The sequence below is a fragment of the Macaca thibetana genome, chromosome 7 (genome assembly GCF_024542745.1).
Source record: "Macaca thibetana thibetana isolate TM-01 chromosome 7, ASM2454274v1, whole genome shotgun sequence".
NCBI lineage: Eukaryota > Metazoa > Chordata > Mammalia > Primates > Cercopithecidae > Macaca > Macaca thibetana.
Genome location: NC_065584.1, coordinates 150,072,862 through 150,100,675, shown reverse-complemented (window position 1 = coordinate 150,100,675; position 27,814 = coordinate 150,072,862). Strand labels below are relative to the sequence as shown.

General features: G+C 41.9%; 2 protein-coding genes across 6 annotated transcripts in view; one reads left to right on the top strand and one right to left on the bottom strand.

Annotated features, from left to right (window-relative positions):
* SLC24A1 (solute carrier family 24 member 1) overlaps positions 1-2,001 on the bottom strand; it is a 44,815-nt gene extending 42,814 nt beyond the window's left edge. The window contains exon 1 of one of the 2 annotated variants that reach the window (XM_050795928.1): positions 650-2,001. The gene's annotated coding sequence lies outside the window, so the exon portion shown is untranslated. The remainder of the gene's footprint in view (positions 1-649) is intronic. The other variant, XM_050795927.1, reaches the window with a different exon arrangement.
* INTS14 (integrator complex subunit 14) overlaps positions 1,998-27,814 on the top strand; it is a 34,331-nt gene continuing 8,514 nt past the window's right edge. Inside the window, exons 1-9 of one of the 4 annotated variants that reach the window (XM_050795970.1) lie at positions 1,998-2,127; positions 6,232-6,515; positions 8,119-8,226; positions 14,406-14,561; positions 15,349-15,467; positions 15,873-16,015; positions 19,168-19,260; positions 21,458-21,602; positions 23,317-23,450. In XM_050795970.1, the coding sequence (XP_050651927.1) occupies positions 6,294-6,515; positions 8,119-8,226; positions 14,406-14,561; positions 15,349-15,467; positions 15,873-16,015; positions 19,168-19,260; positions 21,458-21,602; positions 23,317-23,450 (1,120 nt within the window). In that variant the 5' untranslated portion in view covers positions 1,998-2,127; positions 6,232-6,293. Of the gene's footprint in view, positions 2,429-6,231; positions 6,516-8,118; positions 8,227-14,405; positions 14,562-15,348; positions 15,468-15,872; positions 16,016-19,167; positions 19,261-21,457; positions 21,603-23,316; positions 23,451-27,814 lie in introns of all 4 variants that reach the window. The other 3 variants (XM_050795969.1, XM_050795971.1, XM_050795968.1) reach the window with 3 other exon arrangements.

The window sequence follows — 27,814 nt, the reverse complement described above, 5'->3', positions numbered from 1 at the left end:
GGATCAAACTGCCTTTCAAAGCCTTTGGGACAGCAGTCCACCGTTTCGAGCCAGGAAAAAATAAAGGGAATGAGAGATTATGCAAAATAAACTTATTTATTGATTTCCTTTAATGTGTGTGTGGAAACATGCAAATGCTGAGGGTTGCTTGACTGGGGAAAAGAAATTCATCAGTCAGCTATGGCTTGAAAGACACCTCCTTTAAGACCTTCTAACCTTTGTGCTGATGTTCTCTGATGTTATAGTCACTGAACAACCTTCTGATTTGTAATGGGATTCCACTAAGGAGGAAAAACAAACTAGCTGCCCTAAGTAACACAGTTCTCCTGGCAGTTGTGCCTTTTATCATCAATTTAATATATTGATTTTTTGCTTTCCAAGTCTCCCAAAGCCTGTTATTCAGAAGAACTAGGTCACAAGATTTGATCATCCATCAGCGAACTAACTTAAGCTTTAGGGTTGGGTAAGGTAATGAATCAGACCTTGCAACTGAGCCAGAATTACCAGGAGGACAGTAACCCTGTGGCTAAGTCATTGTCACATTAGGGGTAACCAGACACTTACTTACCCACACATTCTTGGCCACATCCCTCCCAATAGGGAAAGATTAGAAATTATGACTAAGTTATCAGGCTGCAGCCTTACTTACCTGGAGCCCAATGCCTGCTCAAGCATAACTAGGTCTTGACATGATGAGATGAGCCAGGTTGGGGAAAGAAGTTTTGAAGCACAGGGCAGTCTGCAGGGCCCTGGGCCCCAGTGCTGGCAGGGATATTCCCAGGGACAGGAAAAAACTACAAGCAACTGGACCCACACTCTCCCACAGAACAAGCTGTGAGAAGTCAGATAGACTCGTCTGTTCAGTTCAAAGCATCCGCCTTCCTTGTCCCATCCCCTAATCTCACCCCATCCCATCAGCTAAAAGAAAAAGACAAATGCCTGCAGCCTTCTAGAGGCCTTTCTGTACTCACTCTGTAACCTATGTGGTTCCACATTATTCTTTGAACCATAACTACTCAGGAGCCTGCTGGCATCCATCTAAGCCTATCTCTAGCTGGGATTCCCTGGCTACCTACATGGTTAGAAAGAAAGTCACCTCTTGCCCTCTTAAGGACTTCACTGAGGCACAGGCTACAACGGAGACACCGGGCGGCCAGAGTGGCAGGCAAGAGCCCATGTTGCTTTACAGGGAAATCTGAGCATGCATGCCTTGTCCAGGGTGAGGGGATGGGGGAATAAAGTGAGCATTTGGGCTGAGGAGACCACGGGGCCAAGTCTTGAGGTAAATTGGGCTCAGGTCAGCTAAAAAGGACATACAAAGCGTACCTCAGTCAGGAATTACAGTTTTGGGTTTTTTTTTTCCCCAAAAGCCTGAAATTCTCGTGTCTTAGCCTCCCAAGTAGCTGGGATTACAGGCGCCCTCCACCGTGCCCGGCTAATTTTTGTATTTTAGTAAAGAGCGGGTTTTCACCAAAGCCCAGGCTGGTCTCAAACTCCTGGCCTGAAGTGATCCGCCCACCTTGGCCTCCCAAAGTGCTGGGATTATAGTCCTGAGCCACCGCTCCCGGCCAGGAATTGTAGGTCAGGAACTGTAGTCTAAAAAGAATAGGAAGAGGATTCTGTCAACCGGTTCAGAGGATATGAAAGCGGGGGCTGAAGAGTGACGAGGAAAACAGCAGGAAGGGTTGGGCTCGTGCACCGACAGGGCCCAGGGAAGTGAGGGGACAAAAGTGTGAAGCGGTCACAGAGTCACAGGGCCAGGTGAGGCCCATGGGTCAGTGGGGCAGGAGGGGGAGAAAAAAACTCGAGAATGGGGAGAGATACAGGGCAATGCAGAGAGACAGGGCGAGAAGCCCCGACCCAGCCAAGGTTCAGAGAAATTGGGGATTTGTGGGAGGAGAGGGGTGGCCGCGGATTGGCCATCGCGAGGAGAGGCCGCGCCCCCTAGCGTCCTTCCGGGCTGAGCCAGAACCCTACCCGGGCGACCCTGAAGCTCGCCAAGGACCGCCCCGCCTAGTGCAGAGTGTCGGCGCCGGGTTCCCTTCTGTCGCGCGGCCCTATAGTTCCGGCTGTGGCGCGCGGGCGGAAAGTTTATGGTGACGGACTGTGTCCGGCGATGGGCACGGGGTGAGTGGGAGGCCGAGGGCCCATTGCTGCCTTTCGTTGCTTATTGGGGTTACAGGTGAAGGGGATAGGGGTGAGGAACAACCCAGGGCCAGCGCTTGGCCTTCCCGCCACCCTGGCGGCCGCCCCGCGCCGTCCCTGAGGCGCCAGTTCCGGGGCGCTGCTCCCGTCCTCCGCTCTGTTTCAGGCTCGGGGTCCCCAGCTCCGCGTAAACTGCACGATTTCGCCCTCTGCTCAGCCCCGCTCTGCCCCCCCTTTCCGTGAGAGACTTCCAGATCTCACATTTTCTTGACTGATTTTTAAGGTAAAAATACATCTCCCAGATGCGATTTTCAGTCTGGACTTTTAGAGATGAAGTTGTATCTGAGAACTGGGGAATTATAGCTGATGGACAATTGGTATTCAAGGCCAAATAGGTGGCTTGGGCCTATTTTTCAGACCGTTCTTGAGAAAGAAGAGCCCTAGTTGTTTGAACAGTACACATGGGAAGTGGGTGGTGGTGGGAGACTTGAGGCTCAGAATCCACCCAAGTAAGGAATACATAGTGTTGTTCTCACAAAATTGCTAGACTGTGGTGGGCAGGGATATTTTTTTTTCTTTTTCTTTTTTTCTGAGACAGAGTCTCCCTCTGTCGCCCAGGCTGGAGAGCAGTGGCGTGATCGCGGCTCCCTGCAACCTCTGCCTTCCAGGTTCAAGCAATTCTCCTGTCTCAGCCTCCCAAGTAACTGGAACTACAGGCGCACGCCACCACGTCTGACTAATTTTTGTATTTTTAGTAGAGATGGGGTTTCACCATATTGGTCAGACTGGTCTTGAACTCCTGACCTCAGGTGATCTGCCAGTCTAGGCCTCCCAAAGTGCGGGGATTACAGGCGTGCCTGGCCTTTTTGTTTTTTTGTTTAATCAGGCCTAGACTGCTTGAATGAACTATCCTTCAGGAATTTTCAGTTCCCTCCTTTACTCCAACCTGAGTACTAAATTGATTTCCCACGACTTTGTAACTGTTAAGGAGGTACATTTGGGAGTAGACACAAATGCATCAGTTGGGAGAAAGAGCCAGTTCCAGAGGTGTCTTCAGAGAAGGCAAGACTGCCAGCTGTCATCTGTCAACAGCAGATTTCACGGGCTGAAAGTGCTTTTTTGTATTTGATCTAAGTCTGTGTAAATGTTTCCTCCCATTCTCCTAAGACGTGAGGGCAGTACTCCTCATGATCCTCAACTTGTAAAAAGGCATCCTTGCATGAATGGGACTACCACAGGAGCTGGGCAGAGGCGAGGGAGTCCCCCATATCTCTGCTTGAATGAGAAGAGGAAATGTGTTTCTGGTGTCCAGAGTTAACATTTATAATGTATTTTGCTAAATAATATATGGTATATCTTGTGATTTAGGGGTAGTTCATTAGTTATTATCAAATTGTTGGGCACCTACTATGTGCCAGTTACTGTGATAAGTTTTGAGGAGACATCATGGACAAAATCTGGCATGGTCCTTGCCCTTAGTGAGCATATGTTATGGTGTAGTTGAACCAATATTGTGCAGGACCTCACTTTTTTTTTTTTTTAATCAGGCCTATACTGGTTGATTGAACCATCGTTCGGGAACTTTCAGTTTCTTCTTTTACGCCTATGATTACAACCTTAGTTGTCAACATTGTTTCCATAAACCAGTGTATTCTGAGTTCAAAACAGCCTGCTTACAAATGGAATTTTGGCCCTGCACGGTGGCTCACGCCTATAATCCCAGCACTTTGGGAGGCAGAGGTGGGTGGATCACAAGGTCAGAAGTTCGAGACCAGCCTGACCAATGTGGTGAAACCCTGTCTCTACTAAAAATACAAAAATTAGCCAGGTATGGTGACACGCACCTGTAGTCACAGCTACTCGGGAGGCTGAGGCAGGAGAATGGCGTGACCCCAGGAGGCGGTGCTTGCAGTGAGCAGAGATCATGCCACTGCACTCCAGCCTGAGCAACACAGCAAGACCCCATCTCATAAAAAAAAAAATGGAATTTTAGAATATGACACATTTGCAGCTGGGCACTATCCTTAAACAAGCAGTCTGGCTACTGTTAAATGTTTTGAAGTGAATCCCAAAAAAGAAAGTTGTGAACATTAAATTTGTAACTGTTTATATACACCTAATCTCTCTAATTGTATATATGCATTATGATTTTTATGAAGTTGTAAGCAATGTATAATACAGTTCTGGGCCCTGCTTTTCTCAGTTACTAATGCTTTCTATAATTATTTTTGCTATCTATAGTACATATTCATTTATAGTTTTATGATATTTCATCATGTCAGTAGACTACAGGTTGCTTAATAATAGAGTAGCAGCAAGCTGTATTCCTGTGAGCAGGTCTGTGTATCTGTAAACCTTTTTATTTTTGAGCACCAAAATGTTTTTTTTTTTTTTTTTTTTTTTTTTTTTTTGAGACGGAGTCTCGCTCTGTCACCCAGGCTGGAGTGCTGTGGCCGGATCTCAGCTCACTGCAAGCTCCGCCTCCTGGGTTCCCGCCATTCTCCTGCCTCAGCCTCCCAAGTAGCCGGGACTACAGGCGCCCGCCACCTCGCCCGGCTAGTTTTTTTTTGTATTTTTTAGTACAGACGGGGTTTCACCGTGTTAGCCAAGATGGTCTCGATCTCCTGACCTCGTGATCCGCCCGTCTCGGCCTCCCAAAGTGCTGGGATTACAGGCTTGAGCCACCGCGCCCGGCCAAAATGTTTTCTTTATGCTAATTCTCAATCCATAATTTTGAATAACTCCATTTCTACATTTTGACTTTTCTACACAATTTCGTGAGATAATTCCAGCTTTATAACTTTCTTTTCTTTTTTTTTTTTCTTGAGACGGAGCCTTGCTCTGTCACCCAGGCTGGAGTGCAGTGGCATGATCTCAGCTTACTACAACTTCCGCCTCTTGTGTTCAAGCGATTCTTGTGCCTCAGCCTCCCAAGTAGCCACCACGCTCGGCTGATTTTTGTATTTTTAGTGTAGAGACAGGGTTTCACCATATTGGCCAGGCTGGTCTCAAACTCCTGACCTCAAGAGATCTGCCCACCTGGGCCTCCCAAAGTGCTGGGATTACAGGCATGAGCCACTGTGCCTGGCCTTAAATATTCTTTTTTTTTTTTTTTTTTTTTTTTTTTTGAGACGGAGTCTCGCTCAGTCGCCCAGCCTGGAGTGCAGTGGCCGGATCTCGGCTCACTGCAAGCTCCGCCTCCCGGGTTTACGCCATTCTCCTGCCTCAGCCTCCCGAGTAGCTGGGACTACAGACGCTCGCCACCTCGCCCGGCTATTTTTTTGTATTTTTTTACTACAGACGGGGTTTCACCGGGTTAGCCAGGATGGTCTCGATCTCCTGACCTCATGATCCGCCCGTCTCGGTCTCCCAAAGTGCTGGGATTACAGGCTTGAGCCACCGCGCCCGGCCGGCCTTAAATATTCTTTAATTTTGTTCTTTTCCTTCACAGTTAAAGTACTATTGGCCAGTTGATGTACAATGAGTACTACTGAGGCTAGCAGTTTATTACTTTTGTTATGCTTAATGATTTCCAATTTGTCTAATTTGGTTTATGACTTTACTAGTCCTTTCATTTTTATATTTGGCATTCATTTTACTAAAACAAGGGCACCAACCAACAAAATAATTAAACACATGCACTAATACTGCAAAAAGGTTGTGACAGTGCCAAAAAACAATGGTTGATTGTCAGATAGCACCACCATATGACAATTAGAAATGCTCTTCAGTAAATTAAGTGTTAGAGAGGAGATGTAGGAGTTTATTAAGTTGCGTAAAAGTCAAATGTGTGAAAGTCAAGGGCTACCTGAAGTTAGCAGGGCTTTTTTTTTTTTTTTTTTTTTTTTTTTTTTCCAGTAGATATATTTAGATAGTCCTTGATTTATGGTCACTTAATGGGTGATTCTAAGAGTGGTCCTTACAATGAACTAAGCTGCTCACTTCCCTCTCACTGAGTTCCCTAGGGATTATTCCTCACCTCAACTTAAATGGTGTTTGCCTCTGCTAATTTCTGGGAAATTAAAGTTATGGTGAAAAATATTCTTTTCTCTCCATGACATGTAAGACCTTATTTATTTTCTACAGCATTTCTCTGTTTTTAGCTGTCTGTTTGCATTCTGATTGGGAACACTGGGATCGTTTTCATCATGCCGACAGTGGTGGTAATGGATGTATCCCTTTCCATGACCCGACCTGTGTCTATTGAGGGGTCCGAGGAATACCAGCGTAAGCACCTAGCAGCCCATGGTTTAACGATGCTGTTTGAGCACATGGCCACAAATTACAAGCTTGAATTTACAGCACTCGTGGTTTTCTCATCACTTTGGGAGTTGATGGTCCCCTTCACAAGAGATTATAATACCCTACAGGTACAAAAAGTAGTAAGTTATTGTATGTACAGGGCCTAAATTTATCGGGAGGAAAACTGTGTTATAATGCATTGAACATTTAGAACTTTGGCATTATTTAGTAAGTCTATTAATACTTAATATGTGTAGCTAAACAACAAGAATTCACAACCAGTAGGTCTTAATGCCTGCTGTTTCTTCAATACAGCTATGAGTTAGAGCTGTGAGTTTTTCCCTTATTTTCCTCTCTTGGTTTTCTGGAATTCTCTGTGGAAAAGTGAGCATCTCAGGATGTAGTGCTCCATTCCCTAAAATTTAGGGTCTTTAGGCTCAACACTTAATTTTTTTCTACTCTCCCATAAAATTTGAGGAAATGAAAAATTAGCCCTTTCTTGTTCTAGAGTAATTCAAAATGATATTTCCTTTCCAACAAATAGCTTTGATTTTGATACCAATAAATTAAAATTTTAAAATCTCAATTGGTAGATGCTATCTTTCAAAGGTGTTTTCTGTGTCATGTCAGAATTTACTTTCTGACAACATCTCTAAATGATAGTATTTCCAGCAGTGCCTAACACAGTGTCTTACCCATGGTGAGCAGTCAAGAAGTGTCTGTTGGCCAGGTGTGGTGGCTCACGCCTGTAATCCCAGCACTTTGGGAGGCCAAGGCGAGAGGATCACTTGAGCCCAGGAGTTTGAGACCAGCCTGGGCAATATGGCAAGATCCCGTCTCTATTTTTAATAAAAAGAAGGGGGGAAAAAAAAAGAAGTGTTTGTGGAATTAAACTGAACAGTTTAACAATTGTTAGGTGGTTTAGAAATCCAGGCTCAATACAGTTTGAATTTTTTAATACAAGTAACAAAATTTTGTTAAATAATTCCTTTTATTATCTCAGATTTTTAAAGTGACTTAAAAGCTTTTTTTTTTAATTACACTGACTTAAAAAAATGTTTTTTTAATTTTTTTCGTGTAAAAGGATATTAAACTTTTGGTATATATGCTGACTTTCTTACAGGTGAATAAACTAAGGATTTCTGATGTTCTGCAGTTCTGAAATTTAGAGAATTGCTATATAAGGAGTGAGACGTAATGTTTTAGACCAGGAACCCTGAAGTCAAACTACATACTTACAAATCCAGGTTCTGCCACCTTTAGTCATGAGACCTGGGAAAGTTATTTAATCTTTCTATACTTTAATTACTTCATTTAAAGATAGGGTTAGTAATCTATACCTTATAGTTTTATTGTGATAGCTAAATACATAAAAGTGCCTAGGATGTTACTTAGAACATAGTTAATATTCAGTAGATTTTGTTATTATTTTTGTGATGTGTTTAAAAGTTCCTTTTAATTTTTTCCTTCAAGGTCCGCTTATAAAGATGTAAACTTGGTGGACTGTTCACTCTTACCTGATAAGAGGATAGAATAAATGGAATTCTTTTCACTATCTTTAGTAGTTGAAGAAGTCTTTTCTAGCATTTTTCTTTAAGAGGCTATGCTTTGGTGCTCTCAGATACATCAGTGTCCCCTGTGTAACATTCATACTTTGAACAATTTATGTTGTTTTCTAATAACTAATTAAAACTAAAGAGTAACTAGCAATTTTATCTTTTATTCAATAAGGAAGCACTAAGTAATATGGATGATTATGACAAAACCTGCTTGGAGTCTGCATTAGTTGGTGTTTGTAATATCGTTCAGCAAGAATGGGGTGGTGCAATTCCTTGCCAGGTAATGATCAATTCTTTTTCATTGCTCTAAGTTAACAACATTAACCACTAAGGTGCTTCGATTTTCTTCAGGCTCTGACACAGCATGCATTGTAATTTCTACAGACTACGTTTTACTCTATTGGTATCTTCTTAAGTGAAGGTACTAAATCAACACTAATGCGTTCAGAAAGCAGCAAAATTATGCCTTAAGGAAAGCATCCTCCTAGTAAATTGACTTATTGCAAACTAGTAATGTTATATAAAATACAAAGGGCTCACAGTGGAATTTTTGAACTATACTCCTTGGAAGGGGTCATTATAATTTTGAGTGATAAAATTGTAAACATTAGTATAACATAGCTTGTCTTCATTATCTCAATGCAATTATTCAGCAGACTTCTTTTTTCTTCTTTTTGGACACAGGGTCTCACTTTGTTGCCCAGACTGGAGTGCAGTGGAGCTATCATGGCTCACTGGAGCTTCAACCACCCAGGCTTAGGTGATTCTCCCACTTCAGCCTCCTGAATAGCTGAGACTACAGGCAAATGCTACCACACCTGGCTAATTTTTTACATTTTTTTGTAGAGACCGGGTTTTGCCATGTTGCCCAGGCTGGTCTCAAACTCCTGGGCTCTGGTGATCCACCCACCTCATCTCCCAAAGTGCTAGGATTACAGGGGTGAGCCACTATGCCCAGCTTTATTCAGCAAACTTTTAATCTTCTCAATTGAGTTGTCTTAAAAGTGAGGAGCATAAAACATAACATCTGGCCAGGCGCGGTGGCTCATGCCTGTAATCCCAGCACTTTGGGAGGCCAAGGCGGATGGATCACCAGGTCAAGAGATCGAGACCATCCTGGCCAACATGGTGAAACCCCCATCTCTACTAAAAATACAAAAATTAGCTGGGTATGGCGGCGTGCACCTGTAGTCCCAGCTGCTCTGGAGGCTGAGGCAGGAGAATCACTTGAACCTAGGAGGCAGAGGTTGCAGTCAGCCGAGGTTGCACCACTGCACTCCAGCCTAGCGACAGAGCGAGACTGGCAAAAACAAACAAACATAAAATCTTTTGCTCTTTACTTAGACTCCACAGTAGGCCACATTAGCATCAAATCAGAGCAGAGTAGTAGCAGAAAAAGACAACTGGAAATTTGCTCTATACAGATACTTTTGAAAAGTAGTAACATATTTTGAAGGAAAAAGAAACATTGCTAAAAGAAATATCATAATAGTCTACAACAGGAGTCCGCAAGCTTTTTTTGTATTTTAGGCTTCGTAGGTGTCTGTGGCAACTACTCAGCTCGGCTATTATAGCATAAAAGGAGCCATAGATAATAAGTAAATGAATGGGCAGGGCTGTGTTTAAATAAAACGTTATTTACAAAAACAGACAGTGGGCCAGATTTAGCCTGTGGGCCATGGTTTGCTGGCCCCTGGTGTGTGACTTTTCATTATAGGGTCAAACACAGGATTCCTCAGTAGTGTCAGTAGCATCACTAGTATTTATTTTTTAATAAAACAAAAAAGATTGTAGCCAGGCATGGTGGCTCACACCTGTAATCCTAGCACTTTGTGAAGCCAAGGTGGGAAGATAACTTGAGCCCAGGAGTTCAAGACCAGCCTGGACAACATAGTGAGGTCCTGTCTTAAAAAAAAATAAAATAAGATTGTAGTTGCCTGGGAGTCAGGGAAAGGTATGAATTGACTCAAAAGAAGCAGGAGGGAATCTGGGATGTGCTGGAACTGTTCTTTACCTTGTTCGTGGGGGTGGTTACATGACTGAATGCAACTGTCAAAACTCATAGAACTGTATACTAAAAAGAGTGATTTTACTGCATGTAAATTATATCCCAATAAATTTACCTTTAGAAAACAACAAAAACATTTTTTCTTGTGAAAACCACCCTGTTTTATAGAATATAGTGGATACTTGCTAAAGAAGTCAATAAATGCCTTTTGATCAATTTCTTTTCAGAAATAAAAAAACTTTTTATGGCATCTCAGCTTAAATAAATAATATAGCTTATTATTTATTTTGGTAAATCCATGCATATAGGATGTCTTATTTCCTAACATTATAGTGAATAAATGAAGTTTTGTTGTCAGTATCTTCTGAACTGAAAGCTAGCAAGTAGCACAGTTTCATTTACTATTTCTTCTTTGGTTTTAGAGGAGAAATTCAGATTTTAAGAACCAGACCTTGTGCATCATGCAGACTTCTGACTTTTATGATTTTCTTCTTTTGAAAAAAAGGAAGAATCTGAATTTGAGATATACTGTATGTAACCTGAGGGCAAGGGGCCAAGCCTGAATCTGTCTCTAGTAAAAATACAAAAATGAGCCAGGCATGGTGGCACATGCCTGTAATCCCAGCTACTCAGGAGGCTAAAGCAGGAGAATCACTTGAACTGGGGAGGCAGAGGTTGCAACAGTCAGCCGAGGCGTGCCATTGCACTCCAGCCTGGGCAACAAGAGAGAAACTCTGTCTCAAAAAAAAAACAAAAAACACTGTAGGCCGGGCGCGGTGGCTCAAGCCTGTAATCCCAGCACTTTGGGAGGCCGAGATGGGCGGATCACGAGGTCAGGAGATCGAGACCATCCTGGCTAACACGGTGAAACCCCATCTCTACTAAGAAATACAAAAAAATAGCCGGGCGAGGTGGCGGGCGCCTGTAGTCCCAGCTACTCGGGAGGCTGAGGCAGGAGAATGGCGTGAACCCGGGAGGCGGAGCTTGCAGTGAGCTGAGATCCGGCCACTGCACTCCAGCCTGGGCTACAGAGCGAGACTCCGTCTCAAAAAAAAAAAAAAAAAAAAAAAAAAAAAAAACCTTGTAGTAGAGGTGGTGGTTACTGGTTATTGTTTCTATAATCAGTTACTATATAACAAACTTGTTAAATGTGGAATTTTTTTCCAGGCACAATGGCTCACACCTGTAATCCCAACACTTTGGGAGGCTGAGGTGGGCAGATCATCTGAAGTCAGGAGTTAAAGACCAGCCTGGCCAACATGGTGAAACCCTGTCTTTACTAAAAATACAAAAATTAGGGAGGTGTGGTGGCATTTGCCTGTAATCCTAGCTACCCGGGAGGCTGTGGTAGGAGAATCACTTAACCTGGGAGGCGGAGTTTGTAGTGAGCTGAGAACGTGCCACTGCACTCCATCCTGGGCGACAGAGCAAGACTCGGTCTAAAAAAAAAAAAAAAAAAGTGGAATTTTTAGCCAAGATTTGCTTTTTTATTATTATTTTTTTGAAACACAGTCTTGCTGTGTCACCCAGGCTGGAGTGCAGTGGCATGATCTCAGCTCACTAAAACCTCTGCCTTCGGGCTTAAATGATTCTCATGCCTCAGACACCTGATGAATAGCTGGGACTACAGGAGTGTGCCACCATGCCCTACAGAAGTGCACTACCACACCCGGCTAATTTTTGTATTTTTAGTAGACAGGGTTTTGCTATGTTTGTCAGGTTGGTCTTGAACTCCTGGTCTCAAGTGATCCTCTGGCCTGAGCCTCCCAAAGTGCTGGGATTACAGCTGTCAGCCACCACACCCAGCCTTAACCAAGGTTTTAGACAGCTGTACTCTGTCTTTGTTATTTAGTAAAGTCTGTTTCATTTTGACATTCATGAAATATTTCATTATCCCATAACATCTGAAAAAGCTGGTGGAGGTAAATCATTATATAGCAATTGTTGATACCTAGAAAAGGAAATTGCCTTGTAGTCAATTGACTATCATGCCAAAAGATAACATCCTTCCAGGGGACCTCTACTAAGCATTCTTGGGCTTTATCAGTAAGTGCCAATCTTGATATTTCACACAGTGCCACCACTTAATACTGCCTTAAGGGCCGGGCGCAGTGGCTCACACCTGTAATCCCTGCACTTTGGGAGGCCGAGGCAGACAGATCACAAGGTCAGGAGTTCGAGACCATCCTGGCCAATATGGTGAAACTCTGTCTCTACTAAAAATACAAAAATTAGGTGGGTGTTGTGGCATACGCCTGTAGTCCCAACTGCTCGGGAGGCTGAGGCAGGAGAATCACTTGAACCTGGGAGGCAGAGGGTGTAGTGAGCCGAAATCACACCACTGCACTCCAGCCTGGGTGACAGAGTGAGATTCCATGTCAAAAAAAAAAAAAACAAAACTGCCTTAATTGCCTATTATCATCAGGTTACCGGACTAGGCTAGGGAAAGCAAAAATAATCCTCTCCTGGGATGCGTGGGAAGTCTGTCCCCCACAGGATCATTCTGAAGCAATGAAGAAAAGGAAAATGATTTTGCAGTTACTATCCATTGTTGGTATATTTTATTGTTTTTTTCAAATTACAGGTTGATTAAGAATGCATTTTAAAGATCTTGTATATTTCTGGTTAAATAGCCTTTATAAATACATATTTTAACCAGGTGTCATTTTAGTTGACCAGGCATAGAGTTTGTCATCTTTGAAAATAAAGTAGCAAAGTTCAGACTACTATGCTGGTACTTCCTAGGAGCACATGTGAAATGAATCTTCATTCCATATTTGACATTGGTATGTTAGATACCAACTCCTTATCTAAGAATTGGGGTTCTAGTTTTTTTTTTTTTTTTTGAGACGGAGTCTGGCTCTGTCGCCCAGGCTGGAGTGCAGTGGCCAGATCTCAGCTCACTGCAAGCTCCGCCTCCCGGGTTTACGCCATTCTCCTGCCTCAGCCTCCCGAGTAGCTGGGACTACAGGCGCCCGCCACCTCGCCCGGCTATTTTTTTGTATTTTTTAGTAGAGACGGGGTTTCACTGTGTTAGCCAGGATGGTCTCGATCTCCTGACCTCGTGATCCGCCCGTCTCGGCCTCCCAAAGTGCTGGGATTACAGGCTTGAGCCACCGCGCCTGGCCTGGGGTTCTAGTTTTAATACAATTAAGTAAGAATTGGTTGTGAAGGTTTTTGTCCTTTTTTAGGTGTTCAGAGGCAAGCTTTTAAAAAATATTTTATTAGATGAAGTAGAGTAAAATGCATTGATCTTAAGTACACAGTTCACTGAGTTTTGACAAATGTATACACCTGTATAACTACTACTACAACTAAGACATGGTATTCTTTATCCTATAATGTAGAGTGGGGTTCTAGCACCCCACAAAATTTTCTCATGCCCTTTTTTGGATTTTTTTTTTGGCGGGGGGTACGGGTTGAGGTTTTGTTTTGTTTTTCGAAACAGAGTCTCACTCTGTCACCCAGGCTGGACTGCAGTGGCATACTCACTGTAGCCTCAACTTCCCAGACTCAAGTGATCCTCCTACCTCAGCCTCCCAAGTAGCTGGGCCTGCAGGCACACACCACCATGCCCAGTTAATTTTTCTATTTTTTGTAGAGACAGGGTTTCACCATGTTGCCTAGGCTGGTCTTGAACTCCTGGCCTCAAGTTATCTGCCTGCCTTGGCTTCCCAAAGTGCTGGGATTACAGGCGTGAGCCACCATGTCAGGCCTGCTTTTTTGTTTTGTTTTGTTTTGCTTTATTTTATTTTATTTATTTATTTTTTTTTTTTTTTTTTTGAGACGGAGTCTCGCTCTGTCACCCAGGCTGGAGTGCAGTGGCCGGATCTCAGCTCACTGCAAGCTCCGCCTCCCAGGTTTACGCCATTCTCCTGCCTCAGCCTCCTGAGTAGCTGGGACTACAGGCGCCCGCCACCTTGCCTGGCTAGTTTTTTGTATTTTTTAGTAGAGATGGGGTTTCACCGTGTTAGCCAGGATGGTCTTAATCTCCAGACCTCGTGATCCGTCCGTCTCGGCCTCCCAAAGTGCTGGGATTACAGGCTTGAGCCACCGCGCCCGGCTTGTTTTGTTTTAAAAAGACAGAGTCTCTCTTTGCATAGGCTGGAGTACAGTGATGTGACCACGGCTCACTGCAGCCTTGACCTCCCAGGCTCAAGTGATCCTCCCACCTCAGCCTCCCAACTTGCTGGGACCACAGGCACATGCCACCACTCCTAATTTTTTTTTAAGTTTTTGTGGAGATAGGGTCTCCTTATGTTGTCAAGGCTGGTCTTGAACTCCTTGGCTCAAGCAATCCTCCTGCCTTGACCTCCCAAAGCACTAGGATTACAGGCTTGAGCAACTGTACCCAGACCTGGTGCCCCTCTCTAGCAGTGAAGACATTGCTAAATGGGACTGCTTTAAATATGTAATTTAATCTACAGCCTCCTCTCTCTTTTTACAAACAGGTTGTCCTGGTGACAGACGGCTGTCTTGGCATTGGTAGAGGGTCACTACGACATTCCTTAGCTACTCAAAATCAACGAAGTGAGAGCAACAGGTTTCCACTACCTTTTCCTTTCCCATCTAAGTTATATATCATGTGCATGGCGAATTTGGAGGAGGTAATACCTTTTACTAAGTTTTTAGTTTGATTAGGCATATTTTACAGCTTAGTTTATTTTTCAGTACATACCACTAGTGCTATATTGTATATACTGTAGTATTGAACTCCATTGGTTTCAGCTGAGGCTGGTCATTTTATTTGAAAAGATTCTGGGTCTCAAATGTTCTTTGAAATTTCAGAGTGTTGCCCCATCTGGGGAACATAGCTGGAGTTGTTATCCATCCTGCTGATGGATAAAGGGTCAAGGTGTTCTTTTTAGCGTTATTCATTTCCCTTATATAAGAATTCTTATCTCCATTCCACCAGAAATGTTGACAGTAGTGTGCTTTGACTTTGACAGAAGAGTAAAGTAACATTATTCTGATATATGTTTTATTAAACACTTAAACATTCTTTGTTTTCCCATTCATTTGGGAAAGTGTTTTAACCTTTTTTCCCCTCAGTTTTTCTGTCTGTAAAATGTAGATAATGATGGTTCTCACCAAAAGATGTTAGAAACACTTTGGAGGAAAGATGCTGTGTAAATACTAACTGTGGTCACCTCTGAGAATCTTTGCAAAACTACTCCTAAATGAAATAGCTCTACCTGTGTCATTTTACGTAACATTCCTCTTTGGTAACCTTGAGTCAAAATTGTTGTAGTTATTTTCTTCTCACATTGGCTGTTAAAAAAATCATCTGTTATTTATTGCCTGTGTTATTGTAATGGCTTTGACCTTGGTGTGCTGATAATAATCTGGCATTTTGTGCCAGCCACTTTAAGGGTCATCTGTTTTGCTTTATAGCTCCAGAGCACTGATTCCTTGGAATGCCTTGAACGTCTCATAGATTTAAACAATGGTGAAGGGCAGATTTTTACTATTGATGGCCCCCTGTGCTTGAAGAATGTACAGTCTATGTTTGGGTGAGTATATGCTTAGAGTTCTTTTGCCTTCTTTACAATTCAGTATTATAATTTGACATCCAGAAAGACTATCTGTTTTACTGTTCCTAATTGTGTCATTTCATTTTCCCCAAGTTGTACATTTTTCAGATAAAGTGATTGGTAGTAATGACTTTTTAAAGTAAATCTATACTGCCTGTAGATACTGACTTCCTTGTAATGACTCAGCAATTTCAAATTAACTTGCTCTTGGGCTTTTCAGCATTGAAATTTCCTCACCAAAAATGTCAGATTTTGTTCTGTTTTACAGATGGTCAGATCTTAGTTTTGGAACCAACTTGAAAGGAAAACAACCCTTGCGTCTTGAAAAATTAACTTTATATGTATCGTATTACTCTTCTATAACTATTAATTTTCATATTCTAGAAAACTGATAGATCTGGCATATACGCCTTTCCATGCTGTTCTCAAGTGTGGCCACCTAACTGCTGATGTACAAGTCTTCCCCAGGCCAGAACCTTTTGTTGTAGATGAAGAAATTGATCCTATCCCTAAAGTCATTAACACAGGTAACTTTTTAAAAAAACTTCTTTCTTAGTTTCTCTGTTATCCTTACTTTCTTCTAACTTGTGACTTTTACTCTCTTCTCTGTCTAAGAAGGTTAAAAAGAAATATATATATTGTGATACAGGTTGAGTATTCCTTACCCAAAATGCTTGGGACCAGAAGTGCTTCAGATTTCAGATTTTTTTGGGTTTTGGGATAGTTGCATTTTACTTAGTGATTGAGCATCCTTAATCTGAAAATCCAAAGTGCTCCAGTGAGCATTTCGTTTCAGCTTTGTGTCAGCTTCATGCATGTGTAATAGTTGTGGATTGTGGAGCATTTTGGATTTCAGATTTTCAGATAGGGGATACTCAACCTGTACTAGGGTGCTGTTGTCATCAGCACTTTGGATTGGAAGATTCATTACCTAAGGGGTGGCAGAATATTGGTTTTTTATGGTAAGGTCATCAGTTGATCTCCAATCCTAGATAATTATAACCATGAATTATAAGAGTTGGAAATCATAGCCATATTCACTAGCATTGAAATCTTTGAGATGATTCTTAATAGAGATACTGGACTTAATTAGTGTCATAATTAAGGTCATATAAGAAGGGCTAGCGGCCGGGCGCGGTGGCTCAAGCCTATAATCCCAGCACTTTGGGAGGCCGAGACGGGCGGATCACAAGGTCAGGAGATCGAGACCATCCTGGCTAACACGGTGAAACCCCATCTCTACTAAGAAAAAAAACAAAAAACTAGCCGGGCGAGGTGGCAGTGCCTGTAGTCCCAGCTACTCAGGAGGCTGAGGCAGGAGAATGACGGGAACCCGGGAGGCGGAGCTTGCAGTGAGCCGAGATCCCGCCACTGCACTCCAGCCTGGGCGACGGAGTGAGACTCCGTCTCAAAAAAAAAAAAGAAAAAAAAAAAAGAAGGACTAGCTTCTATACTTTGCAGTATGACTCTTGCTGTGTGACCTTGGGAAGCCTTCCCCTAGTTCTTATTGGCTAGGTAGGGAGAATCAACCAGATGGTCTTGGAGTTCTTAGATCCGATATAGTGTACTCTTCTAGTCCTGCTACTTATATTATGACTGAAAGAAAGTGATGTTACCACAGCTTTTACCTGGTTCGTGTTGCTAATACTATGCTTAACTGAGACTGGCAAAGTGAAGAGTCAAAAATAGCAAGGAGCAGTGGAGAGGAGACTTACCTCCAATTGGTGGGTGGACTCCTTGAATATTAGGTGCATGTTAAACCTTTTAGGGTTGGATATTGTCAGTGTTTCAGTCACCATTACAGCCTTGATGTCCAGCATAGTGCCTGACACTTAGTAGGTGCCCAATAGATAATTGTTCAGTCAATAAATGATTAGAATTAAATGTGCAGTGAATGCTCATTGTTTGAGGTATATGGATTTTTAAGGAGTTTTGGAGTGAGGGACTGTGAACAGTCTTTTTACTTTTTGTGCCTTTAGCTTCTGGCTATCTAGAAGCAAGGCATCCATCTCTTCTACTGTGACTAGACAGCAGTATGTTAAGCTGTACCAAAAGTCTTGTTGCCTTCATAACAGTTAGATTCCACTTCCTTCCCATCCTTTTTCGAAGAGTAAATTTGAATAGGTCTTTTCTTTCTCATATAAACTCTTAGTGGGAGATCTTTCTTGCAGCTAAACTACTCTAAAATATAGTAGACCTTTTCCTACTCAAATGAAAAATATCTAGCTGCTTATACTAATGAATTTATTACTCAGCTAAGGGAGGTAAGGACAGCAAATCTCCAGAGAAGCACACTTCCTAATACATTAGAAATATGGCCAGGTGCAGTGGCTCACGCCTGTAGTCCCAGCACTTTGGGAGGCCGAGGTAGGCGGATCACCTGAGGTCAGGAGACCAGCCTGACCAACATGGAGAAACCCCATTTCTACTAAAAATACAAAATTAGCCAAGCATGGTGGCACATGTCTGTAATCCCAGCTACTTGGGAGGCTGAGGCAGGATAATCACTTGAACTCGGGAGGCAGAGGTTGCAGTTAGCTGAGATTGCACCATTGTACTTCAGCCTGGGCAACAAGAGCGAAACTCCGTCTCAAAAAAAAAAAAAAGAAAAATATAAGGTGTTCACCATGTTCTGATTTTTAAAAATTCTTTTGAAAATATGGGTATTAATCTAGAAGAAAGACTGAAAAGCACATCAATAAAATATTAATAGAGATTTCCTTTGATTATGAATGAGTGACTTTTTCTTCTTTGTAATTTGTATTGTTTTTTAAGTTTTTATATTATATAATCGAAATTTTTAAGTTCTTTTGATTACATTTATTTTTATTCATTTAAGGTTTTCAACAAATACTTTTGGTCTTTACTACAGCTTCTATAAAGCAGAGAAATCATTGTCATATTTAGACTGCTTACCCTAGTTTTGTATAAAATACAGTTCTTTCTCAGAGAGATGTTTTTAATACAATAGCTTTATTCTTCAAAGGCTGATTGTAGTTGCTGTGGAAGTGTTTGACTATGATGCCCCCTGGTGACCTGAACATCTCTGACTACACAGAGGGATTAGCCTTTCAGTTTTTGCCTTGGCTGGGGTCTTAACCTTATAAAAATAAAATTTAGCAGATTTTGTCATATAACTTAAACTCATTAAATAAATGACAGTTATCATTATTTCCTGAGCAACTTAAAATGCAAATTATTGGCCGGGCGCGGTGGCTCAAGCCTGTAATCCCAGCACTTTGGGAGGCCGAGACGGGCGGATCACGAGGTCAGGAGATCGAGACCATCCTGGCTAACCCGGTGAAACCCTGTCTCTACTAAAAAATACAAAAAACTAGCCGGGCGAGGTGGCGGGCGCCTGTAGTCCCAGCTATTCGGGAGGCTGAGGCAGGAGAATGGCGTAAACCCGGGAGGTGGGGCTTGCGGTGAGCTGAGATCCGGCCACTGTACTCCAGCCTGGGCGACACAGCGAGACTCCGTCTAAAAAAAAAAAAAAAAAAAAAAAAAAAAAAAAAAAAAATGCAAATTATTGGACGACCCCATAGAGAAATCTAATAACTTTCCCAGTCATCATATTTGAAACCACAACCTAAACAGTGCATTTGTGAAATCTAATACACAGAAAATAATGTACTTTTCCATAGAATGAATTAATTCTATGTTGATTCCTTCTTTTCAGATTTGGAAATAGTGGGATTTATTGATATAGCTGATATTTCAAGTCCCCCAGTTCTGTCCAGACATCTGGTCTTACCTATAGCACTTAACAAAGGTGAGTTCTCTTCCTATTCCAGTGATATGTCTGAAGCATCTTATTAACTAAAGTTATTCTTAAATCTTAGATAGTAGGATAGCCCATTTTGCAGAATTTAGGGGAAAGGAATAGTTACAGAATTAGATTTTAGAAAATGGAATATTGCCTAATATAGCAGAAAAGTAATTCTGCTTTACATGGTAGAAACATTTTGACACCTATTTACTGTGTGTTAGTTTGTGAATTTACGGTGGAGATCCTCTTTAGAGATGAGAATGCTTAGTCCCTCATCCAGGGCTCTCTGCCTTTCCTAGTAGTAACATGCTGAGAAAGCTTAAGTAGTTATCAGAAGGTTACTTGATAAATGTGCAAGTCAAATACAGCTTTATAAGGGGAAGAATCACATCTGTTCTTTGTTCTACTAGTGCTCAGCATATAGTAGATACTCAGTAAATATTGTTGAACAAATGGGTGAATGCAGGCCCTTGTGAGTCCTCCTTACTGCAGCATATATCTGTAGGAACTATAAAGTCATCTCCCCAAATTCAACATCTCTCTGGAGAATGCTAGACTCTAGCTCTTTAAAATTCTCTTTATCAAGGGTGGCACTGTGCTGTGGTGGGTATAGAGCAGGAGCTCTGGTCCCTGTCTGGCTACAGGTTCAAATCCTAGTTCTACCCTTAAAATTATCTTTTTCTCTGTTTTAGGCTGACCATCCACTTTATATTTATCAGCTTTCTCTAAGAAGTGTATGTAGTCAGGTTTTCACATACTGAGTAATGACCACATTCCATTTATGCCCAGGTTATCTCAGTTGGAGTATTGGATATTCTATAACCAATCACATGTTCACAGACAGAATCTTGGTATATACTCACAGATATATAATCTGAGTATATATCAAGTATAGTATAATCTTGATATATACTCAACTGTGTTGATAATTATTATTCTCAGAGAACAGGCAGATTTCCCTTATTTCTAAGGCCCTGGGGAATTCTGCATGCCAGTATAATGGCCAAAAAAGAAATTGAGCAAAATAAACCATTTATGTAGGAGAATAGTGAAAAGAAAAATATAGGAAGGTGGCCGGGCTTGGTGGCTCACACCTGTAATCCCAGCACTTTGGGAGGCTGAGGCGGGCAGATCACGAGGTCAGGAGATTGAGACCATCCTGGCTAACACAGTGAAACCCCATCTCTACTAAAAATACAAAAAAAAAAAAAAAAAAAAAAATTAGCCGGGGGTTGTGGCAGGCACCTGTAGTCCCAGCTACTCAGGAGGCTGAGGCAGGAGAATGGCATGAACCCGTGGGCGGAGTTTACAGTGAGCCGAGATCGCACCACTGCCCTCCAGCCTGAGCGACAGAGCAAGACTCCATCTCAGAAAAAAAGAAAAAGGAAAATATGGGAAGGCAGAATAGGGCCGTGTTGTAAGGGCTGTTGAATTGTCTAGCTAAACTGGGCAAATTCTTCCTGTTGAATTAGAAAGTCTTTGAACAAAACAGAACACACATAGATATTTTCAGAGAGAAGTTAATTGTAGGAAGATTCATCTGTCAGCAGAGTGTGAGAGAACCTGGAGAATCCAGTCAAGAAGCTTATAGAGTAATCATTGTTTATCTTTGGGAACTCACATGCATGTGCTGCCCTAAGCCTGTTGGTTATGAATATACTTGACATCTCTGTATCTAATTCTGTTTAAATGGGTGCCTGAAGCTTCCAGATAGCATCTAACTAAACATCCTAGTGGAACTGTGGAAAATGGATTTTTGTGTGTGCAGCAGCTTTACTGAGATATAATTCACATACCGTATACTTCACCCATTTAAAGTGGTTTGTGGGTTTTAGTATATTTGCAGAGTTGTGCAACCATCACCACAATCAATTTGAGAACTTTTTTATAACCCCAAAAAGAAACCCTGTACCCTTTATCAACTCCCAGACACCTCCCCCCATTTCCCTTACCCCAAATAACCACTAATATCCTTTCTCTGGATATTCTGGATGTTTTATATAAATGGAATTCATATAATGTGTGGAAACTGACTTTTATGTAGACATGGGAAAACTGGAATGAGTTTTTCCTGTGTTATAATATTCCCTTAGAACTCTACACTATCCCTTAAAGGCTAGAAACATCCAAGAGTATAAATTGGGATTTGGGGTTTTTGTAGGTAATTTCAGTCTGACCTGTTATCTCTTTTTTTTCACAGAAGGTGATGAGGTGGGTACTGGCATCACTGATGACAATGAAGATGAAAATTCAGCCAATCAGATTGCAGGCAAAATACCCAACTTTTGTGTCCTGCTCCATGGTAGCCTAAAAGTGGAAGGAATGGTAGCGATTGTTCAATTAGGGTAGGAGACTTTGTTTACATTTGGTTGAATGAAAGGGAAAATCATTTTACAAAGTGAAGTATTTTGCAGACTTTTCTGAAAGAAATAGAAAGGTCCTTGTCACTTTTTCCTTTTCCTGCCACACTTTCTCACCTGCTACTACATTCCTTTTTTTTTTTTTTTTTTTGAGTCAAGATCTTGCTCTGTCCCCCAGGGTTACGGTGGCATGATCACGGCTCACTGCAGCTTCAACCTCCAGGCTCAAGCAATCCTCCCATCTCCACCTTCCAAGTAGCCAGGACCCAGGTGTGCACCACCATACCTGGCTAATTTTTTTTTTTTTTTAAATTTATAAAAGTGGGGTCTCACTGTATTGCCCAGACTGGTCTTGAACTCCTGGGCTCAAGGATCCTCCCACCTTGGCCTCCCAAAATGCTGGGATTATGGGTATTGAGCCACAGTGCCCAGCTGCTATTACCTTCTAAACTACTCTTTTAATCATTCCCTAGAAGCAGTGTGGAGTGAGCCTTTTAATTATGTTGCTTTTATTTTATATCCTTTCTCAATTTTCCTATTTCTAATCCTATCTAGAATACCTGGGTTCTGGTTATAGCAATGCTAACTTGCTTTAGGATCTTAGGCAAGATTCACAGACTCCTCATCTATAAAATGAGGGGATAGAACTAAACAAAAAAAAGATGCTGATAACATTGAGCATTTTATTATGTGCCAGGCACTCCTCTAGGTATTTTACATATGTTAGCACATTTAATCCCTCATAACAACACTATATGGGAGGTATCAGCATTATCCCTATTTTATAGATGAGGAGACTGAGGCTTAGAGAGGTTGTGGAACTTGCCCAAGGTCACACAGCTAGTAATGAAAGAGCCATGATTCTTACCCATGCATTCTGACTCCAGAGCCTCATAATCATTCTGCTGTGTTCCTTCCCTGTGAGGAAACCCCATTAGCTTTTACATTTTCTGAAGTCTCAAAATCTGCATTTACATTTTCTGAAGTCTCAAAATCTGCAAAACCATCTATTTCCCTTTCTATAATACATATTGTTAGAAAAGAGGAGGTCCCTGATCATTTTGGCCACTACCTGGGGTTGGCTGGTTTAGATCAAGAGGTTAGGATTAATCAAAGGAAGCATGGCTCCATTTCTGCTACAGTTAAAATTATCTGGTCCAAAAAGAGGAATGCAGATCTTACTAGGTATTAGTCTGCTATATTTCTTGGCACCCAAGCTACTTGTACTGGTTTGAATATGAGAATCATTTGGGACCCTTTGAGAAACTGGGGACAGAGTCTCTCTTACAGAACAGGATGATGGCCTTGTGCCCTGTGGTAGAAGGGCTTCTCTTGGTGCTGCTGTGAGTGGCTTAGTGAGGCAGCTGACAGGACCTATAGGTCACAGCCTTTACCCCTCCTCATCACCTCTCCAGCTACTTGCTACTCTTTATGATTTGTTTTTTCTCTTTCAAGACTGCTTTTGATTTCCATATCCACGTAATTTTACCTGAATAATAATAAATATCCCAGAAGAATGGAAATATTAGGGGAGAGCAGTATGCATTTTCAGGTTTAGGATTTGGCTTTGGTAAAAGTAAAGTGCCTAATTTCAAAGCTGAAGCCTGTGTCTCTCAAGAGAAAAATACAGGCTAGACTTATTTAACTTGACAGTCTCCGGCTTGATGTTCTTCTGATCTTCTGTCTTCTCTCCATCTAGTCCTGAATGGCATGGAATGCTCTACTCCCAAGCTGACAGCAAGAAGAAATCAAACCTCATGATGTCTCTCTTTGAGCCTGGCCCAGAACCTCTCCCATGGCTAGGGAAAATGGCACAATTGGGTCCTATTTCAGGTATAATCCAGATCAGATTTTACTTATCTTGACTTTGTTTTCATTCTGCTGTTTCATTTGTTTCATTCTGCTGTTCATTTGTTTCATTCTTGTACTTATCTTGACTTTGTTATCTTGACTTTGTTTTCATTCTGCTGTTTCATTTGTTTCATTCTGCTGTTCTCAATGTCTCTGACTGTGCAGAGACATCTCTGACTGTGAGAGATGAGTCAGTTCTCTGATGAGAACTAGTATGCCATGGTCTCAGATGATGCTGGATGTGTACATGGAAAACTTGAAGAGAGTTTGATGTTTGAACTGCTGAATTTTACAGCTCGGGAGAAATCAACATTTAGATTGCTTTAAATAAATAAACTCTTCAGTGGCTTAGAGTGAAAAGCTAATCTCCATAATTTTTTGGTGTACTATAGTTCAACTCAAGTAATTTCCTGTCATTCCTAGATAATGTAATCCTTCCTTCTTGAAACTGTTTTTCTGTAGCTTTCCTGACATTGCTTCTGGTACCTATTTGACTTTTTCTTTGGCAGACTTTTCTTTTTGTCTTTGTTTTGTCTTTTCTTTCCCTTGCCTCATGATTTCCAACATGTTGTTCTTTGCCTTCTTCTCTTTGGTTATTCTTCTCCGTTGGTTATTTTATCAGCTGTAATAACTTCACATTTCCCAAATCTGTAGCTCTGATCTCACCTGATCTCTCCCCAGAATTTGCATATCATATTTCCAGTTCCTAGTTGGATCTCTCCACCTGAATATTCTATCACAGTCTCAAGCTCAGCTGTTTGTTACAGACCTGTTGTCCCACACTCGTTTCTCCTCAAACTATTCCTCCTTCTGATTTTCCTCCTCCTTTTGATTAAGGCATTTGTGCCACTAGCTACTCAGGTTCCAACTGTAGAGTCATCTTTGACTCATTTGGGCCCATTTCAATTTCAGGAACATCTACCAAGCAACCTGTTCCGTGCCAGGCCTAGGGGATAAAAGAGTTAGCTGGAGTTGTTCAAAGTCTAGTGGAAAGTGGAATGATCACAGACTGGCACAAATCAGAGTTAGCCTGTAGGAGATGATGATGAGCTCTGCCTAGAGGACTCAGGAGAATCTTCACAGAGGAGAAATACCCTAGTTGAGTTTTGAAGAAAAGGAGGAACTTGCTAAGCTAATGAAGGGAAGAAAGGGCATCCTGGGCAAACAGAACACCTACAGAAAGAAAAGGAACTGCAGCACAAAATGTGAGAGTGGGTGTGGGAGGGGCAGATGGTAGATTGGAGATTGGTAGTAGCTAGAGTGGCCTTGTCTGAAATGTGAAGAACCAGGAATTTATCTTGCAGATACTGGGAAGCCACTGAAGAGGAGTAATGTGATCAGATCCTTCTGGCTACAGTGAGAACAGGGGGATACCAGTTAGCAAACTATATTTTAGGGGCTGGTGCCCCCTGCAGTTGTACAACATGGCCATAATCCAAGTGAGAGATAAGAAATCTGTATTTAGAAAGATATCTCTGTGGAGTGTGGATTTGAAAAGGCAAGGACCTGTGGCTGAAAGCTACGGTGTTAGTCCTGGAAATGTGAAGATGAGGGCCAGACCGTGGTAATAACTGGGGGTAAAATACATTTAGGAAGTAGGATCAATAACGTTTGGATTTGAAAATAAAGGAGAGAGAAGTGTTAAAAATGATCCCAGGTTTCTGACCTGGGCTGCAGGGTGAAAGGTAGTACTATTAGTTGAAATAGATAATAGAGAGAGAAGAGTAAATTTGGGAAGAACGTATTTTGTTTATGTTGAGTTTGTGCCTATGAGATATAGGTGGAGGTGCCTAGAGACAATTCTGTAGAAGTCTGAAGTTGAGGAGAGAGGGCAGAGTTGGAGATTAAATTTTAGGTTGTAAAGCTATCACAAATAGTTAAAATGGTGGGAATGAGGGAGATCGCTCAGGGCAGTGGTTCACAAATTTTGAGTTTTTGTGTACAAAAATAAATTTGGAATAAATACCACATGTTCTCACCTATATATGGAAGCTAAACAAAAATGAGATAGAAGTAGAGAGTAGAATCTAGAATCATGGTCATTAGAGGTTGGGAAGGGTAGTGAGGAGAGGAGAATAGGGAGAGGTAACAGATACAAAATTACAGCTGTTAGGGAGGAATAAGTTCAGTGCTCTATAGCATTGTAGTGTGAATATTGCTCACAATAATTTAGCATATATTTTCAAAAAGCTAGAAGAGAGGATTTTGAATATTCACAACACAAAGAAATGATAAATATTCAGGCAGGCATGGTGGCTCATGCCTGTAATCCCAGTACTTTGGGAGGCCAAGGCAGGTGGATCACTTGAGTCCAGGAGTTTGAGACAAGCCTGGCCTACATGGCGAAACTGTATCTCTACCACAAATACAAAAGTTAGCCCAGCATGGTGGTGTGCACCTGTGGTCCCAGTTACTCAGGGGGCTGAGGTGGAAGGATCGCTTGAGCCCAGGAAGCAGAGGCTGCAGTGAAGCCTGATTGCACCACTGCACTCCAACCTGTCTGGCCCTCACAGAAAAAGTTTGCCAACGTCCGACTAGACTATTGTGATGGTTTTCACCAAAGATGCATATCTATAATCTAAGATGGTAGTAGCATTCAGACTCCTTTCTGATCTGGCTTCCAATGTAGCAACACTTGGCTTGTTACAGTTGTTCTTCATTCCAGTTGAACTGCTGTTCATTCTACCCTGTGTTCATGTTGTTTTTTCCTCCTTCTTGGTCTGTTCCGCTTTTCAGTGTGGATAATAATAGCTAATATTATAATGAACTTAACTTTGTGCTAGGCACTGTGCTGGACATAATGAGGGTACCATATCATTTAACTCTCACAGCAGTCTTAGAATTGGAATTATAACAAATAACAATTAATAATAAAACCTACCTCAGAGGGTTGTTGAGCAAAACATGCAAATAGCACTATTGTTTGTACCAATCCCTCCTACTCCCAGTTCTGTTCCTAGAGACAACTACTTTTTAAAATGTATTTGTTTCTTTTGGTATTTATTTATTTATTTATTTTTATTTTATTTTATTTTATTGAGACAGAGTCTCACTCCGTCGCCCAGGCTGGAGTGCAGTGGTGCGATCTTGGTTCACTGCAACCTTCACCTCCCAGGTTGAAGCGATTCTTCTGCCTCAGCCTCCCTAATAGCTGTGACTATAGGGACAAGCCACCATGCCCGGCTAATTGTTGTATTTTTAGTAGAGACAGAGTTTCACCATGTTGTTGGTCAGGCTGGTCTCAAACTCCTGACCTCAAGTAATCCTCCTGCCTCGGCCTCCCAAAGTGCTGGGATTACAGGTGTGAGCCACCGTGCCCAGCCTTATTTACATTTCTTAATAATGTAGGTATGTCCCTAGTTCTGTCAGGGGTTCTCCCATTTTATTATTATTATTATTTTGGTTATTTATTTTGAGATGTCGCTCTATTGCCCAGGCCGGAATGCAGTGGTGTGATCTCAGCTCACTACAACTTCTGCCTCCTGTATTCAAGCAATTCTCGTGCCTCAGCCTCCCCAGTAGCTGGAACTACAGGTGCCCACCACCACGCTTGGCTAATTTTTGTATTTTTAGTAGGTACGGGGTTTCACCATGTTGGCCAGTCTGGTCTCAAACTCCTGACCTCAAGTGATCCGCCTGCCTTGGCCTCCCAAAGTGCTGGGATTACAGGTGTGAGCCTCCATGCCCAGCCTCCTGTTTTATTTATTTTTATTTATTTTTTGAGACAGGGTCTCAACCTGTCACCCAGGCTGAAGTGCAGTGGCACAATCTTGGCTCACTGCAGCCTTGACCTCTCAGGTGATCCTCCCACCTCAGCCTCCCATGTGGCTGGGACTACAGGTGCATGCCACCATGCCTGGCTAATTTTTTTTATTTTTTTATATAGACAAGGTCTCACTATGTTGCCAAGGCTGGTCTCAAACTCCTGGGCTAAAGCAATCCTCCACCTTAGCCTCCCAAACTGTTGGGATTACAGGTGTGAGCCACCACACCCAGCCCTTTTCCCCATTTTAGATGCCATTTTTTGACTTTTTAAAGGATGAGTATTTAGCTCTATTAACACTGCCATCTCCCACCCACCTACACAAGATGCACATTTTCCCTCCTCCTATCCTCCCAATATAGTTATAATGTTCTTTTTGGTTAAATCAGTATTCAGTCCTTGTTAGATGATGTAAATGTTATTTACAACTAAGCTATGTGGTATACCAATTTATATTTCCTTTGTTTTTGCAGCTTTTTGTCCCCTAGCTCAGTCCCAGCTATTTTTTTTTCTTTGCTTGTTTTCTATATAACTGACTAATTCCTCCCTAAGTAAAATACATTTTTCAGGTATTTTATCAGTT